Here is a 16,986-nt window from a genome sequence, read left to right on the forward strand (position 1 = left end):
TTTCTAGCAGCAGCAGCAGCAGCTGCCACCCCTCGTGTTCCTCTGCAGCCTGGCCCTGCCACTGTCCCCTGGAACCTGGCAGGCTGGGCTGCAACCAGAACACAGTGTGACTCATGGGCTCATTCAGAAGAGCTGGTGCGGCTCTCACCTGGTTCTGTGGAACATCTGCTTCCTGGTGTTCCTTCTTGGGGAGCCCCCCCCCCCCCCCCGCCACGTGGGGAGGGCACGTGTAGGTGCTCCAGTCGATAGCCCCAGTTACAGCTCAGCCTTTGCCACCCCAGTCCAGGCACCAGGCGTGTGCATGAAGAAGCTGCCAGATGATTCCAGCTGCCAGATGCCCAGTCACCTCCACCTGTTTCAGTCTTTCCAGCTGAGGCCAAGACATGGCGTAGCTGAGGTAAGCCGTCCAGCCACCCCCTCTGGATTCCTAACCCACAGAGTCTGTGCACAGAGTAAACACCATGGTTTTGGTTTTACACCACGTAGGGTGGGGTGGTTTGCTGGGCAGTCGTGAAAACAGAACCCAGGTCAAAGGGGAAGAGACAGGCAGTTTGCCAAGGGCAGCAGGAGGGAGCCAGTCACCTGGGCTCCGAAGGTCGGCCTGGACCTCAGGGGCTCTCCCTCAGATCCCTAATTCTGCTTGCTGATGGGGTGGACAATCTGCGGGAAACCATCTTCAAGTCAGAAGCCCACCTCGCCCCTTTCAGGCAGCGTTGAGGCAGGAGAGGGTGTTGAGCTGATAGAACACTCGCTTAATTCTTTCTTTCTTTTTTTTCCACCATTCTCCAGGTGTGAAAGTCACACACCGGCTGTGATTGCCTGCCCGAATCCTTATTTAATTGTTATTTTCGGATCAGTTGTTTCTGAAAGATCCCCCAGCTGATACACACTGCTGGAATTTTGCCAAGAGAGATAAGCAGTCCCAGCTTGTACTGCGATTGGATTCTGTGGTAGCAAAATGCAGCAGCTGCCTCCCAGAGGACATCTGCCCTGGATCTGATTCAAACTCACCTCTCACATCCTTACCTTGCCAGCGCTGGTAACCTGCAGCTGCCATGGCCGTGGCCACATGATCAGGTTCCTAAAACCTCAAGCAGCTGTAAACCCTGAAAGACATGCTGGTGAGCGACTCCTCTGATCGCCCCAAGCACCGGCCATGATCCTTTTCAGCCAAAATATGGGAACAAAACCCAAGGTTAAGCAAACGTCCACTTTTGTGGTCTTTAACACATTATGCACTAAATTGAAAATATTCAGCACAATAACTTCTTCCTGGGTGTTGTTATTTTGCACACCAGGTGGTAAAATTGTAACTGTGAATAAATTGCTTATAGTAGGTTCAACACTGTTGCGGCAGATGGACTAATAAATACCCAACACTGTGTACCCACATTTGCAATTTCAGAATGAGGAAGGCTCCCCCTTCACACAAGCGAAATGCACAATCATCCAATGTTATACTTTTTAATGGAAAAACTTAACTCGTAATGTAAATAGCGTCCCACTTGCAGCAATTTTCCTAGTTTAACGGCAGTTAGGATGCGGAAGAACACATGAGCTGCTCTTTATGTTCTCCCTTTGCAAGAACATCGTCTTTCCTTCTTGGAAACTTTTCTGACTTTGAATTTAGGGCGTATTCTTGCATCTTTACTGGCAGCTAATGGAGCATCCATGAGTAACAGTTGCTTAGGCGGCCTCTGTGCCCAGTGCATGAGGCGCCTGCATGGTGGGCCGGAGTGGGCTGTGGTGACCGCAGGTCTCTGCCCGTCATCAGCTGGGTGACCTTGGCAGACCCCATTCTGTCCCTGTTCCTTTGTTTTTGCATTTGCCACATGGGGTGTAAGTGGTACAATCTCTGTAGGGCTAGTGTGAGGACTAAACAATGGAGGTAACAGTGCAGTAATGCCTGGCCCAGGGCCGCACTCAATGACTGTTGGCTTTCATTATGATTAAGGCAGCCGAGTGGGGTAGAGTTTAATACAAACTTTTTTTTTTTTCTGAGAAAGGACAACCACCATATGAAATACACTAGTGACTACTTATGGGAGAGACAAGTCCCTTAAGCACACATTTTGTTGCGCTGGTGTATCTACCATGGAAACAGGGCAAACAGTCCCTGGCTGGGCTCAGAGAGGAGCTCAGCCATGTCTGCATTGCAGGATGCTGTGGTTTAATCCCTCTGAAAGGGCCTCCTTGCTGGGGACAAGGGGGTTGTCAGGTTGGCCTATGGGCGTCAGGAGGCTCTCCCTCCTCCCTGCTGGGCCTGCTCAGGGCTGGGAGCTCCCCCAACACGTCTTCTCTTGGCCCAAAGGTGGTGAGAAGGACCTCTTTGGGGAATGGCCCCAGGAGGAGGTGGTACCAGATAACTAAAACATTGGGAGCAGCAGCGATGGGGACCTGGGGCTCGGCTCCAGTGAGCAGCCAACTGAGCTGATTTGCGGAGCCAGTGAGCACTGCTGAGGGAGTCCCAGAAAGAGCGAGGTCGCATTTTGATGGTGGAGGGAGGAGCAGAGGGGTCTCCCACGATCACCCTGGAGGGGGCTGCTGAATCATCAAACATTGAAATTATGTGACTATTTTTTAAAATGTGTTTTTATTGATTTGATGAGTATGTACCTACATAACCAGAAAGTAGTTAGTGAGATTAAACTGTAAAATTAGTGACTTTTATTATTCTAGCAAGTAGGATAAGACCAAAATAGCATGTGGATGAAACATAAAGAATGCCGCGGGCCTCTCTTGGAGGTCTGCACAGGGGCATGCCTTAGGCTGTCCTACTGCAGAGGTCGTTGAAAGCAGGCTCAGTCCTCGTGGCAGAGAAAAAGCTGGCAAGAAGGAAGGATTCTTAAACATCGGTTGTCCCAATAGGTTTATGCCAAGGACTAAAGAAGTTTGGCTATGTTTGTGTTATTCAAGCCATTTAGTTGGATTATAAAAACGCCCTCACATGGATGTGGATAAAAATGCCTCCCAGGTGTTATTTAGGTTAATGAAGAAATTGGACATGACGTTGGGGTGAAAAGAAAGGGAGGTGCAGACTTTGGATTGCTGTTGAATTAACACAGAGCTAAGTAACTTAGAGAAATGAATGAATGGCAGCGTTCCATTGATTTTTAGGCTTCCGATGTCCGAGCTTTGATAAACCTATCGCGCTGCACGTCATATTGGAAAGAACTGACATATTATAAACTGTATCTGTTCCTGTGGTCTTTTATGCTTTCTGCTTTCAGTGATTTCGGTTTGTCTCCTTGTACATAATTTTTTGGGATTAAATTTTGGAAAAATTGTAAAGGCCAATGTGAGGCTCCAGGTGGTGGTGTCCTCCTACAAAGAGGATTTGTATTCACTTGCCGTGGGCAGTGAAGATGGGTGTAGATAACTGATCAGGCCAGCGACTGGAAAGTGAGTTTCTGTGTTTGAGAGACCTAAGCTGTCACCAGGGCACTGTCTTCGGGCCTCCGGCACCTGGTGGTTCCGAGCGGAGCTCCTTCTTGTAGGTGCTTTTGTCTCTCTAGGAGATGCGACTTCAGAAACCTCTGCTCACACTCTCAGGTTGTCAGCAGAGGAAAAAGCAGGCATGTGGGAATTGCCCATTTTTCCTTTGTTCTGTCTTCTTGTCCCCTTGAGTTCTGTCATGTAACTCTCTGATGCCTTCAAACAGGTTTCAGTTGGTTGCTGTGGACTGAATATTTGTGTCCCCTCAAAATCGTGTGTTGAAGCCTATTCCCCAATGCGATAGTGTTGAAGGAGGGCCCTTTGGGAGGGAATTGGGTTTAGATGAGGTCATGGGGGTGGAGTCCTCACGATGGGACTGGTGACTTCAGAAGGGGATAGAGAGACCAGAGTGCTTGCGCCCCCCACCCCTCGCCCAAATATCCCGCCATGTGAAGATACAGGCCAGGCCGAGGGCCCTCACTGACACTGAATCTGCCAGCACCTGATCTTCAATTTCCCAGCCCCCAGAACTGTGAGAAATAAATGTTGTCTACGTCACACGGTCAATGGTATTCTGCTATAGCAGCCTGAATGGACTAAGACAGATTTTTGGGGGGTGAGGGTAGACTTTGCAGTTGTTCCCAATGGGAGGTTTGGTGTATACCAAATCAGTCCACCATTATTAAGCTATTGAAATCTCTTGGGGGCTTTTGCGCAGATGAGCGTTCTGATGTGTTATAGTTTAAAGCAGGGGTCCTCAAACTTTTTAAACAGGGGGCCAGTTCACTGTCCCTCAGACCGTTGGAGGGCCGGACTATAGTTTAAAAAAAAACTTATGAACAAATTCCTATGCACACTGCACATATCTTATTTTGAAGTAAAAAAAACAAAACGGGAACAAATACAATATTTGTATTTGCATGTGGCCTGCGGGCCGTAGTTTGAGGACCCCTGGTTTAAAGGGTTGCTCTGGCTGTCATGCTGAAATAGATGGGGGTGGGGCATCATGGCGTTGGAGGAAGCAGGCAGAGCAGCTGGCAGGCTGTGCAATGAGACAGGAGAGAAGACAGTGGCAAGAATGGTCAGCTCAGTAAGGAGTAGTCAGGTTGTGGATATATGAGGGCGCAGCCTGGAGGACTTCATGACAGTCTGAAAGTGAGGTGAGAAAAAGGGGAGAATCAACGTTGCTTCCAAGTTTTCTGTCCTCAGCAACTAGAAGGATGGATTTGCCATCAGATGAGGTGGGGAGACCAGGGCTGGAGAAAGACTGTGCGTGCAGCTGGTTTGGTGAATTCTGAATGCTTGCATTTGACAATTAACCCTTTCAACCTTCCCAAATACCGAATGCCATGTAATTGGGTACTCATAAAATAATTATAGAATTTATTCTTAAAAAAGCAATCCACCATACACTGTAGGTGAGGTGGTTCAGTAACACGGATTCATTTTGAAGATGAAGGATGGCCATTCTGTTTGCTGGAGGCTGTCGAGTCCCTGTGTGTGTCTCGCCCACTAGGTGATCAGGAATGTGTCTTGTGGTTACAAGGCCCGTTAATGGCTCTTCTGCCTCTGCCACAACAGCGCCTGATTCTAGAGGTTATTTGATTATTGAAATGACAAAAAGCCTGTCATATCCTGTTCTGGAGACAGCAGAGTTAGAGGCTTTTCAGGGGAAAAAACCCCCAAACACGGACTTTAGAAAAGATAGGTTTTTGAAACGTTCTTTCCTTGGATGTGACTATATCTCTGGTCAGTTACGGTCTTCATCGTGTAAGTGGCAGGAGAAGGGAACAGGGATGAAGGGCGAAGGTGGACTCCCATGATCCCAGAACCCAGCTTGATTCTTTTTATTAGTGGTGAAGCTGAAGGCTAAATCCTTCACCACCACATTTCTTGATATTCTCACTCCCCTGAACATGAGAGTTTCAAGATAAGAAGTGCTTCAGGTCCTGTTAAACTCACACAGTGTCTGTTGTGTCATGAAACGGAGGCACATTTCAGAACAAGTGGAGGACTGATTATAAACGATCTTTTAGTGCCAACGCAAAGGTGGAAGCGGAGGATGCCAGGTTACTATAGAAACACCAGGGGAGTGGGAAGAGCATAAAGGATGCTTTAAGGAGAAGAGATTCTTAAAATGATACCTGTAAACATCTTCCCTTTACAAAATGTGCAGATAATAGGAAAGAACACTCTTAATATGCAAACATAGCAATACCTTTAAAAATGTATTTAGGTAGATGTAGTAAATGTCTCATGGACTTAAAACTAAATTTTTTGTGGATTCTTTTTCTTTTCAGTATAAGATGCAATAGAGAAAATCTTTTTCAAGCTGCAACCATGGAGTTCACACCTAGTCAGGAAGCAAGGTGTCACAATGAACACTCTCCTCTGTTAATAAACCCACCAAGAAGGTGGATTTTGGCCATCACAGAGCCATTGCTGGCCAGCGGTGCTGCCCACAGGTAAGGCGGGAGATGGGACGTCACCCTGACCTGAAAGATCCTGCATCGTCACTTGGGAGAGCTCCTGAACCTGCCTGTGCCTCAGTTTCCTGATTTATAAAGGGACTAATGACTATTTCAGAGCTGTGGTGAGAATTAAGTGAGAAAATGTATCCATGCAGTTCAGTTCGATACTTGGCAACACAGTGAGAGCTCAATATCTGGCTACAGAGATGACAAAAAGGATTGGGGGGGGGGGGGGGAGGGGACGGGGACAATGCCAAGTCATTTCCATACAGAGTAAAACTTTGAGCAGAATCACAGTCCAAAGCTCATCCTAATGCAGTGATAGCGAACCTTTTGAGCTCGGCGTGTCAGCATTTTGAAAAACCCTAACTTAACTCTGGTGCCGTGTCACATATAGAAATTTTTTGATATTTGCAACCATAGTAAAACAAAGACTTATATTTTTGATATTTATTTTATATATTTAAACGCTATTTAACAAAGGAAAATCAACCAAAAAAATGAGTTTGCGTGTCACCTCTGACACGCGTGTCATAGGTTCGCCATCACTGTAATGAGTCGTTAGGTTAAGTAAGTGAAATGGACAGTTTTCACTCTGAGATGTGATCTGACGGTATTTGTAAAGTTCAGGTGGGGAGGGTGCTACAGGAGACCCGCAGGAGTGCGCACTATAAACCTCGGAGTCTCGCAGATAAGCCCGAAGCAGTAGCTGTGAGGAGCAGATGCAGATGCTGTTTGTGGGAGGAGGACCCGCGGCAGCGACACAGGGCCTCGCTTGGCCTGGGACGCATCCAGAGACCCTTTCAACGCTCTTAGCGCCCCGGGAAGAAACGGAACTTTCAGGAAGCATCGCAGGGCATTTACTGGACACACTGTGTTAGAGGCTGTGTACAATTTCTCTTACAGCTTGGTACTGACACAGAAATAAAACTGGATGGTGTTGGAATTAATGGAAGAGCGAAGAAGGGAAGAAGAAAAACAGCTTCTCACCCTAACAGGTTTATAACACCCAACAGGGCATAAAAGCTGTGGCAAAGACATCTACTGAGGGGGACTGTGAACCTCCCTCCTCTTCTCAGTGGTTGAAGGCAGCAACCACCACAGAAAGGGATGCAAAACTCCGAGTTGATATTTCTTTCGTGGGCTGCTCTGTGTTTATAACTTGTGATTATGTTCTAGATAGAAATTTGGGAAGAGACATTTGTAGAGGATGGCTGATCTTCCTAATAGCAAATAAAGGCAAAGCTGAACATGATTATTTCCATAATTCTCAACACAATCTTAGCTGATTATTACAAAAATCCCATTAATTTAGTCTACGGAGAAGAGAGCCAGATTACAGACACTGCTTAAACGTATAGTATAAATACTTTTCATATGCCCCAGGATAAAATATGTATTAACAGATACAATGAGATGAGTTAGAAAGACTGCTTGCAATAATCCTGCACCACCATGAAGAGTAAAAGTTGAAACCCTGCCGGACTGGTATGGCTCAGTGGTTGAGCGTATACCCAGAAGCCAAGAGGTAACTGATTTGATTCCCGTCAGGGCACATGCCGGGGCTGTGGGCTTGATCCCTAGGAGGGGGTGTGCAGGAGGCAGCCAATTGATGTTTCTCTCTCATCATTGATGTTTCTATCTCGCTCTCCCTTTTCCTTCCTCTCTCTCTAAAATCAATAAAAACATTAAAGAGAAATAAAAGCAGAAACCTTCTTTAACCTACATTAGCTGCTTGGCTCGGCATTGGCCATTTCTGAAATCCTTGTTTTGAGAAGTTGCTGTTGATTTGGTCTTTACTCAGGTAGGAGTAAGACTCTGAAAATTCATAGTGGAGTCAATGATTTCAAACAGACAGGTTAGACCTGGGTTGTTATAAATAACGAATAAATACAGCTTGAAAGAATTTCTGGAGTGTTCATTTTCCAACTACATGGCCCTACATGTTAAATCTGTAATCAGTGTTAGCTGTATTTCCCTCAATTTTTAGGAAATTGTTTGTTTTCTTGGCTGCTTATTGCAGGAAACTGATGTTCCTATCTTCCAGAGTATGGATAACACATTTTTAAGCTTCGTTTTATAGCAAAATATGAAATTCTAACTTAGGAACATAAAAGGACATGTGTACCACTCACACTTTTAGGAGCAATGCCACAGCCACTGTGCATCACCAGAGGCCCCCAGGCCAGGCATAGACAGTAATCACAGCAGGAAGCGTTGGCGGAGTGCTCACTGAGTGTTAGGGCCTTTTCATCGGCAGGTCACTTATCTGCGTCGTGGATGTCTCCAAGTTCTCCAGGTTGTCCTTTCAGATTTAGAAGAAGAACGAACCTAGGTCTCACTCCACAAGTAGTTGTCACCCCGCCTGCATTCTGCACAGATCCTTGGGCGGGGCCCATGCTCCTCCCAGTCCCTCTGACTTGGTCACTGCCTTGTTGGCTTTTGATCTCCCTTCCTACATTCCCTTCCTACTCTTTCCCTCTCTTTCCTGCACAGTGTCCCTCACTAGAGAGCAATTGTCTTAACTCCTTCACAGCCCCAAAGCACCTCCCATTCAAGGCTGTGAGCAAAACAGACTTTACAAAAGGTTTATGACTCTGAAGAGAGTGCTTTAAGCAAGGTTTTTAATTCTCAGTGGGTCTCCTGTAGTCTATTTAGAAGTATGCTATAGATACCAAAAAATTGAAAGCCACTGCTCTATACCTTCACTCAGATGGGAAAGAATGGCATTTTATGTGGAAGAACAATAGATCTGACCCACTAAGAGCTACTATAAGTGGGGTGACTCCAATTCCTAACAGTATTTCACTTAATGATGGTAAGTCATAAACGGTTTTGTGAATTGATGAATTCTAGTTACAGAATACATACTCAGACATGTGCACACACTCCTTTCATAGCATAAGACAGTGGCTCCCATGATCTTCACACTGTCACTTGATAAGCCCTCTCCCCTTTAATAACTTAGAGTGGGACCTAGATATGTTCATTAACAAAATATAGTCTAGAACCCAGGAAGGAGAATGAATAGTATGCATTGTATAAAATGCAGAATCAGGAAAGCTAAACAAAATAAAACAAGTCATGTTTTCCATCCTCGTAATCATCAACCGCATGGCGAAAGCACGTTGTGAGAACACTGTTGGGGTACCAACAGGTGAAAGCCATCAAGTGACAGTTTGTGGACTGAAACCGTCCAAGGTCCCTGACACCATGGGCACTCGGGAATCGGGCCCCACAGGAAGGAAGAGCAGCTGAGAATGGCTGGGGCCAGAGGCCTTGGCTGCTCTTAAATGTTGTGAAGCCCAGGCGAGGTAGAAATCCTCAGGGCAGGACCCCATCAGCAGCATTATCTAGTCCCCAGATGATGCAATCTGCTGGCAAGATTGAGTTTTCAGATTAGACTGAAAGTAACAAGTGACAAAACATGGGAAGGAATCTCAAAAATTCTGAGAGAGATGCAAACAGTGATATCCCTTACGAATTAAGGTTACAGACATGAGCAGGCCAGGGATAATGCATGTTCTGATTAGAGAAGATTAGAACAGAAATCTCTGGAATGAAGTCTTTTTCTGTTTGGACTCTGAAGCACCTCATAGATTCTTATGTTTAGCTAAATGGGGCCATCACTTGTTGATAATGGCAGGTATTCTTGTGAAGTACCTGACCTAAGAGGATCACAATCTTCTGAAACAAGTGAACTTAGAGATATAAGATGTATTTAAATATCAAAAGTAAGAGAAAACACAAGTATCAGGGGAAAAAAGAGATTCTGCTTATTAGAATTTGTCCACAATAGGATGCTATCAGTTTCTTTGACTGGCCAAAAGGTTTTAAAAGAACTGAGTTGGCTAAAAGGTTTGTAAGTTTTGAGGGTTTGAAATGTCTAAATCACGTTTGCATGTAAAAGGAAAAATGAAGGGTGAAATTTAGATTTTCTTTAATTAGGATAATTTTGAGTTTAGGAAGCCATAAAGCAAACCCAGGGCTTGTTTTAATCCCATCCCATGATTTAATTACAGATTACTGAAACTCCATCATTAGTAGAAACTGTATTCAAAATGTCATATTATCAGAAATAAAGAGTAACTTCCCCTCCTGGACTTCTGAAGCCAAACACGCCTAGGTGATTGCACTTATCGCAGTTATTCAGCCCCAGGCACACCCGCCTGCCCTATGCCTGTGGAAGTATCCTTTACAGAAAATCAGAGGTACAGCAACCCCCTTACCCGCAGTTCACTTCCTTTCACACTTCCGGTTGGTTACCTGTGGTCAACCACAGCCCAAAAATATTAAATGGAAAATTCCAGAAGAAAACAATTCAATAAACAATTCCTAAGTCTTAAATCGTGGACTGTTCTTAGTATTGCAGTGAAATCTGGCACCGTCCTGCCCGGGACTCGAACCATCCCTGTGTCCAGCGTCTCTGCACTGTGGGTGCTCTCTGCGGGTTAGTCCCTTAGTGTCACCTCAGTTACCACTGTCGCCAGGGAATCACAGTGCTGTGTTCATAGAACCCTCATTTTACTTAGTAATGTCACATTCTCCTTCTATTACAGTATATTGTTATAGCTGTTCTATTTCACTATTATTGTTGTTAATCCCTTACTGTGCCTAATGTCTAAATTAAACTTCATCACAGGTATGTATGTTTAGGAAAGAAACATAGGACATGCAGGGTTCAGTACTATCTTTGGTTCTAGGCATCTCCTGGGAATCTTGGCACATGTCCTCCTTGGACAAGGGGGACTGTTATAATTCCTCCTGATCCACAGGTTAAAGTATTGGCAGTACTCATTACTATTAGCAGCAAGTTTATGTGCTTAAATCTTGCCAGGTTCAGCACAAACACTGACAATGATAAGTTGAGCTGATGAAAACCAATCAATACCATTTCCCACACTTCACTTCGGTAATGTTTCGCAGGATTACAGGAGATTAACTACAGAAGAATATGTCAGCAGTAAAAATTAGTGTTATCTGTGGGCCATGTTTATTGGTTATTTAATTCTTATAAGTCAAATTAGTTTGACTTAATGTGATTTTAAATTATATTAAAACCACCCAACCCAAAGCAAAATATTCATTAAGATGTAAAGCTCCAATATTCATGAGAAATGAACTTGAACTTAGATTTATCCTTTGTCATAAGTTAACTGTATTACCTACAGTTATAAGTTTGTATAATTTAAAATAGGAGAAAGGACATTCTTCATCTTAGGTGACCAAGGCCTCTGACTTGAGAAGTGTTTAGCTCCAGCACACATTGTTTTAGAGAAAAGAGGCTGAAGGGGCCTGTGGAATATCTGGGCAAAACAAAAACAAAAAGCAAAAAGCTTACCACCACTATCAAACAGCAATGGCGCACACACCGACACATGGCACACACACACACATACCACACACACAACCAACCTGGGAGACACGGTTTCGGGAGTTCTGGTGGAGTCAGGGTTCACCTGTCCCACTGCAGCATTTCTCAGAGAGAGAGTTCTGGGTGGACAAGCCCCTGAGATCTCTCCCTAGAAAGAACTCTGAGGACCAAGAAATTGGACAAGTGCTGCATCCGCCACCTCTCCTCAGAGTTCCCCTGCATATTGGTCTATTAAAGCCACGGAGAACTTCTCCAGGAAAGACAAGAGACTATTTCGGCTTCTCCAGTATTTTCCAACATGTTTGATTATGGGCTTCTTGCCCACTCCAATTAAATTGATTGACCTCGAATAGAATTTCTGTTTCTTTGGGAAATGCTGATCCTTGATGTGAAAAGCTGACAATGAGGGGAAGAAAGAATCTGCACAGCAAAAGGGAAGGGAATGCTGGGAACCTGAGAACCCAAATTCCGCAGGGTGTTTGGCGCTCACTGTACAGTGTCTGTGATGTCACCTTGAGTTGACATGAAGAACCATAGATTCCACTCTCCCCTCTGCAACTGAGTGCCGGTAGACAATCCACGTCCCCATCTGCATCCCACTTTCCTCATTTGTAAAATGAGAGTTCAAAGAAGTGATCTTGATTGACCTTTCTAGGCCCAATTAGATGATTCTATCTCAGCTATCACAATGGAAGAAGAGAAAATAGGATTTGCTTGACAAGAATTCTCTTTATAACTAACTTTTTTGGAATGCAAAATAAATGGTGTTTGAAATAGAAACCCTATGATACTACCACATGTGGATAGGTGATTCTTAACGCTCATTATCCTGGTCATTTTGATTGAAAACTCAGTCACAGGGTGCAAGTGCAACCTGGAATACTCCTAGTGTTAGTACTGTGCTTGCTCTCATTAAACACTTGAAAAAACCCCAAAAACACCAGCACAGAAACGTTCAGCAGCTAGATCTTTGATTATAGCCAAGGGCCAACTTTAAAATTAGTTCTTTTAATTAATTGTCCTTCAGGTTGTACGATCTGTGGCTACACTATTCTTGGTTATTAATCACAGTTTGCACTTCAAAAAAATCAAGATGTGGTTTGAATAACTGATTTAATGAAGCTAATATAAAATATGGAGAAATACAATAGGGCAAATTATCTTGCAAAAGTGTCTATATTTTGCAAATGTCATTGTTTTCCTTTAACAGACAATTAATTAGAGAGAGAAGGTATAATTGCTAGGGAAGCTCAATCATTGATCTGATGTCACCTATAAGCTGACAGTTTTCCCCATAATTTTCATTACCTGGGCTCTGTAATTAAATACGTTGGAGATTGAAGACTTAAAGTCACCTGCAAGTTGCATCCCAAATTATATGAAACAGGAAACTAAATCAGTCCCCAAATGAACTTAAGATGTATTTCCATATTGAATCAAACTACTTTTTCAGGATCCATTTGTAATAGTCACTTTCAGATTCACATTTGATTAGAAAAGTAGAAGTCGAAGTCTTGATAATGGAAATTGATAACATTACAGACTCCTCCCCACTGAGACCTGTACCATCAGGCACAACTCCTGCCCTCATCATGTTGGATCTGATCCACCTTGAGGTTCTCAACTGGGACTGCATAGTAGACTCACCAGGAGAGGTTTTCATTTATTTGTTTATTGTTATTATTTTTAAATATATTTTTATTGCTTTCAGAGAGGAAGGGAGAGGGAGAGAGAAATGATGAGAATCATTGATTGGCTGCCTCCTGCATGCCCCCTACTAGGAATCGAGCCCACAACCTGGGCATGTGCCCTGACTGGGAATCAAACTGTGACCTCATGGTTCATATGTTGATGCTCAACCACTGACCCACACGGGCCAGGCCAGGGGAGGTTTTTAAATTTTCCGTTGCTCAGGTTGCACATGAGACAAATCAAATCAGACTCTCTAGGGTGGAACCTAGGCATCAGTATCCTTGTAAATTTTCCAGGAGATTCTAATATGCAGCAAAATGTGATAATCAGTGAAGCAGAATAGCTTAGTCAATAAATTTTCAAGTAACTTGATGTATCATTTGGTTCATTTGGTTTAAAATAGGCAGTGTGAAACACACCTGCTTCTCTTTTCATCTCTTCTGTAGAAATTTCAACAGAAATGAACAGTCGAAGGTTCTTGTGGACCTCGAACCAGTCTAGGCCACTTGGGATCCCGTCTGGATTTTTGAATAGAAACTGAGAGCTAATGTTTCTGTACGGTGGGAGGTGTGGGCTACAGAATGGATGAGTGTTCTGGCAGGTGGACTGAGGAGCTGAGAAAGTTTCAGGGGGGAGGGGAGAGAGACAGTAAGAGAGAGAAATGGAAAGAAAGAGAAGAGAGAGGAGGTGAGCAAGATGAGTCAGAGGTAATGTGTCTAGATCCCCAGGCAGACAGCTGTCATTTCTGCCCGCTTGGCACCCCTCTCCACTTTATCAACAGTGTCTTCTTCTCAGTCGGGGACCATACCACTCCTGTTCCACACAGGCTGGGGATACGGACAATGAAGCCCACTAGCCACTTGCTCCCTGAGCAGGGGCTCCAGGCGGAAAAAGGCAGTGCTGTCATTTTGGTGACTATCATCAGGAGAAAATGTTGGTTTCCGCTGCAGGATCCCCGGAGCTGCCCTGATTCCTGCACCTCCTGTGTCTGATCGTTCAACAAATCCTTGAATTCTGGGATCAAGGGTGTATGTTGCTTGCAATTCAGTTTCCTATAGTTTTCTTGTCCTAGCTTGAATCCATTTGGAGGCTTTGTAGCATTCTGTTTTGGGGTTCATGAGACACACTTGTATCCTTAATATTTTTTTTTTAGCTTATATGTTTTTTATATTTGTAACTACACATCTTAACTAGTACAGACTTGACTCTCTCATTTATGTGGATGCTTTGAGACTGACTAAAGCAGGAACAAGGCCTCCTAAGCCCCACTCCAGCCTTCAAGGTCATAACCAAGATAACCCAACTATTTTATCATTCTGCATGCTTTCTGAAGTCCCAGTGATTGATTTGCATTTTGTAAGTATAAAGATCTTGGAGAGAAATTCATAACAAAGCTATACTTTGTGAACAATAAGATTAAAAGCTTATCATACACAAACATGGTCCTAAATAATGTATGATCCTCTGCATAGAAGCCCAAATCTACTCCTGAAGAAAGGGGCTCTTATTTCCTCTATCAAACATTAGGTAAAGTTACAGCACTGCCATCAAACCCAACTGTGCACAGTACTTCTTCATCCCCAATGGTACTCTTCTCTATTAAAAAATCCTTATTAAATAACATGTGCCCGCTAATATAAGAAGTACTTCCTTGAGCTCAACATCAATATGCTTGGCACACACTTCAAGGCCATCCACTCAAATTCAGGAAGCAGACAAGTTCTCCCTGCGATGCAGCAGGGAGAGTTACAGGGACATCACCTTGAAGACCAAAGAAAGCCTCCCTGATTTCTCTGGGCCCAAGTCACGGAAGTGGTGAGGCGTCTGGGGTGCTCAAACGGCTGACTTCTTGTAAAATCTGGATCCATGGAGCTAGGTTTAAATCATATTATTCAAATTCAGAGGTAATTGGTAAAAAAAAAAAGCTGCAAAGCAAAGCACAGTGCTAAGCAGCTTAAGTGATTAACAATGTTGTGATCTCGGCAAACTCTGGATGAACTATAATGAAATGGAAATAGTGGGGCCAGTGCCAATAAAATGTGACCATAAAGTCTGACCAGTGCACATTTCCTTTTCTAAGCGTCTAAGAAAAGGTAAATATTACTTAGGAATATTCTGGTAAAGAAAGTGGGATACATAAAAAGGAGCAGTTTAAAAGGTATTCTTCTGATCATCATACTTTATTTTTAATACAAATAGGTAATAAAATAAAAGGTACCCAGATATCGTTTAAAGAAGAATACATTTTCTATATACCCAGCCATCATTTACAGATTAACACTGCAAAGTATGTGAATTAATAACTCTTAATTTTTAATAAAATTATATGAAAAAAAATTATATGTAAATGAGAACCAAAAATAAGAACCAACTCAAAGCCCTAAAATCTTGCCTGTGTATTAATTCCTTCACAGTTCCAAAAAGACACACACATCTACAAAAAGAATGTAGTTATTCTTAACATCGAACATTATTTACAAAAGAAATTCACTTCTCTCAGTTACTTCTGATTCTGCGGGCCTGCCCGACACACACACTGTGGTGGCCACAGAGTCAGAACTGCTGTCCTGCTCGGCCTGGGGGTGGCCATTCTTGGCCCTGGAAGGAGGGGTTACACCAACTCGTAGTATTTCCCAGTCTGGGGATCAAAGTAACAATTCAGACATGGGTCATACAGAAGAGTCAGCACTTCCTCGTCCTCTTCCACACTCAGGTCTTCTTCACCTGTGGGAAGGGGAACCACAGACATGTTAGCCGCTGGCCTAGCCCCAAATTCCTCAACTGCAACATCAGAAGAGCAAGGAAACAGGAATCGCCATCTCTCCCTGGGGACTTTCTTTCTGTGGGTAGATGTCGGTGCTGAATGGAGGAGCGCTGCAGACGTGATGAGACGATGCAGTGCAAGACAGGGAAGAGGCAGCGATCACAGGCCAGCTTTGGTGGGAAGGAGAAGGAAAACCGAGTGTGGAGAACTGGCAGGGAGGGGAAGGAGTGGCCAAAGGACTAAGGGTTATGCTAATCAGGGTTAGGGAAACCAGTAGGATTCAAAGCCTCCGTCATAGTTTTAGGCTTCTTCAGGGACCAGAGCTGTGCAAATGCAAAAGTGTGAATTGAATGACACAATAAAAAACTCAATCCCCATTCATACAGCCTAAAAAGACTACCAAATAAGCATGAATTAGGATAAAATGTTTAGAACACACAATACAATATACAAGACGATGTATTATAGAATTGTTCATCTGAAACATATATACTTTTATTAACCAATGTCACCCCCATAGATTCAATAAAATTAAAAAAATATTTAGAAATATAAATAGGATGTATACAGCATAGAAGGCATACGGAAAACACAATGTCAGGTGACCTGTAATTTTATTAGTGTTGGGAAGTATGTGAACTTCGCTGGGAATAATGAACGTGGCTGGAGGCATTTTTTGTTGTTGCTGTGGCAGCCATTTGGATGGTTCGCATGAAGAGAACTGCTACTGCCTACGTTATTAGCAAGGTTTGGCTGATTTCCAACAAATGGCATGGGATGAAGAAACCTGTTTTATTAGACGATTCCCGTGCACCTTTTCTGTGCCCAATGTTGTGCTATGTACTTGGGCACCTGACACCATCACCAGAGAGTGCCTCCTAGGTACTTCTGCAAATCCACGCAACAGAAATTCAGAGGCTGGGAGGTAAGATCTATTTCCCTGAGCTGGAGAAAACCAGAGCAGGCTCAGATAGGAAGGGCGATTAAGACAACACTCCTCTGTCTTCCTTGCCATAGGCTACTAAGAACCAAACTTTTGGGTCACGGGCTTACCAGGGGCAGATTTGGAAGGTGGCGGGCATAGGACAGGGCTGCCATGCAATAGAGGCTCAGTAAATACTGAATGCTTTTTGAAAGGGTGAATAAATGATTGTGAAACAAAGCCCGTGAGCTTAAGTGTCATTGCCCTGAGTAAGGGAAGGTGGTGGTAATGGTGGGACTTCACTTTACCCCCCCCACCCCCGCCCCGC

The 16,986-nt window shown here is 43.9% G+C and overlaps 1 protein-coding gene and 1 long non-coding RNA gene across 5 annotated transcripts in view; one reads left to right on the forward strand and one right to left on the reverse strand.

Moving 5' to 3' along the window:
- The first annotated feature begins 289 nt into the window (after nucleotides 1-289).
- Nucleotides 290-7,779, forward strand: LOC138992723 (uncharacterized). Its single transcript, XR_011468127.1, has 3 exons — nucleotides 290-397; nucleotides 5,736-5,900; nucleotides 6,813-7,779. It is a non-coding gene; the product is annotated as an uncharacterized lncRNA (long non-coding RNA).
- A 7,416-nt stretch (nucleotides 7,780-15,195) lies between these two features.
- The window catches only part of CFAP20DC (CFAP20 domain containing), a 219,997-nt gene continuing 218,206 nt past the window's right edge, over nucleotides 15,196-16,986 (reverse strand). For all 4 annotated transcript variants that reach the window (XM_070391621.1, XM_070391620.1, XM_070391619.1 and 1 more), the window contains one exon: nucleotides 15,196-15,696. In XM_070391621.1, coding sequence (XP_070247722.1) covers nucleotides 15,584-15,696 — 113 coding nt within the window. In that variant the 3' untranslated portion in view covers nucleotides 15,196-15,583. The remainder of the gene's footprint in view (nucleotides 15,697-16,986) is intronic.

The sequence above is a fragment of the Myotis yumanensis genome, unplaced genomic scaffold, assembly GCF_028538775.1.
Source record: "Myotis yumanensis isolate MYYU_CA2020_CCGP unplaced genomic scaffold, mMyoYum1.0.hap1 SCAF_14, whole genome shotgun sequence".
Classification (NCBI taxonomy): Eukaryota; Metazoa; Chordata; class Mammalia; order Chiroptera; family Vespertilionidae; genus Myotis; species Myotis yumanensis.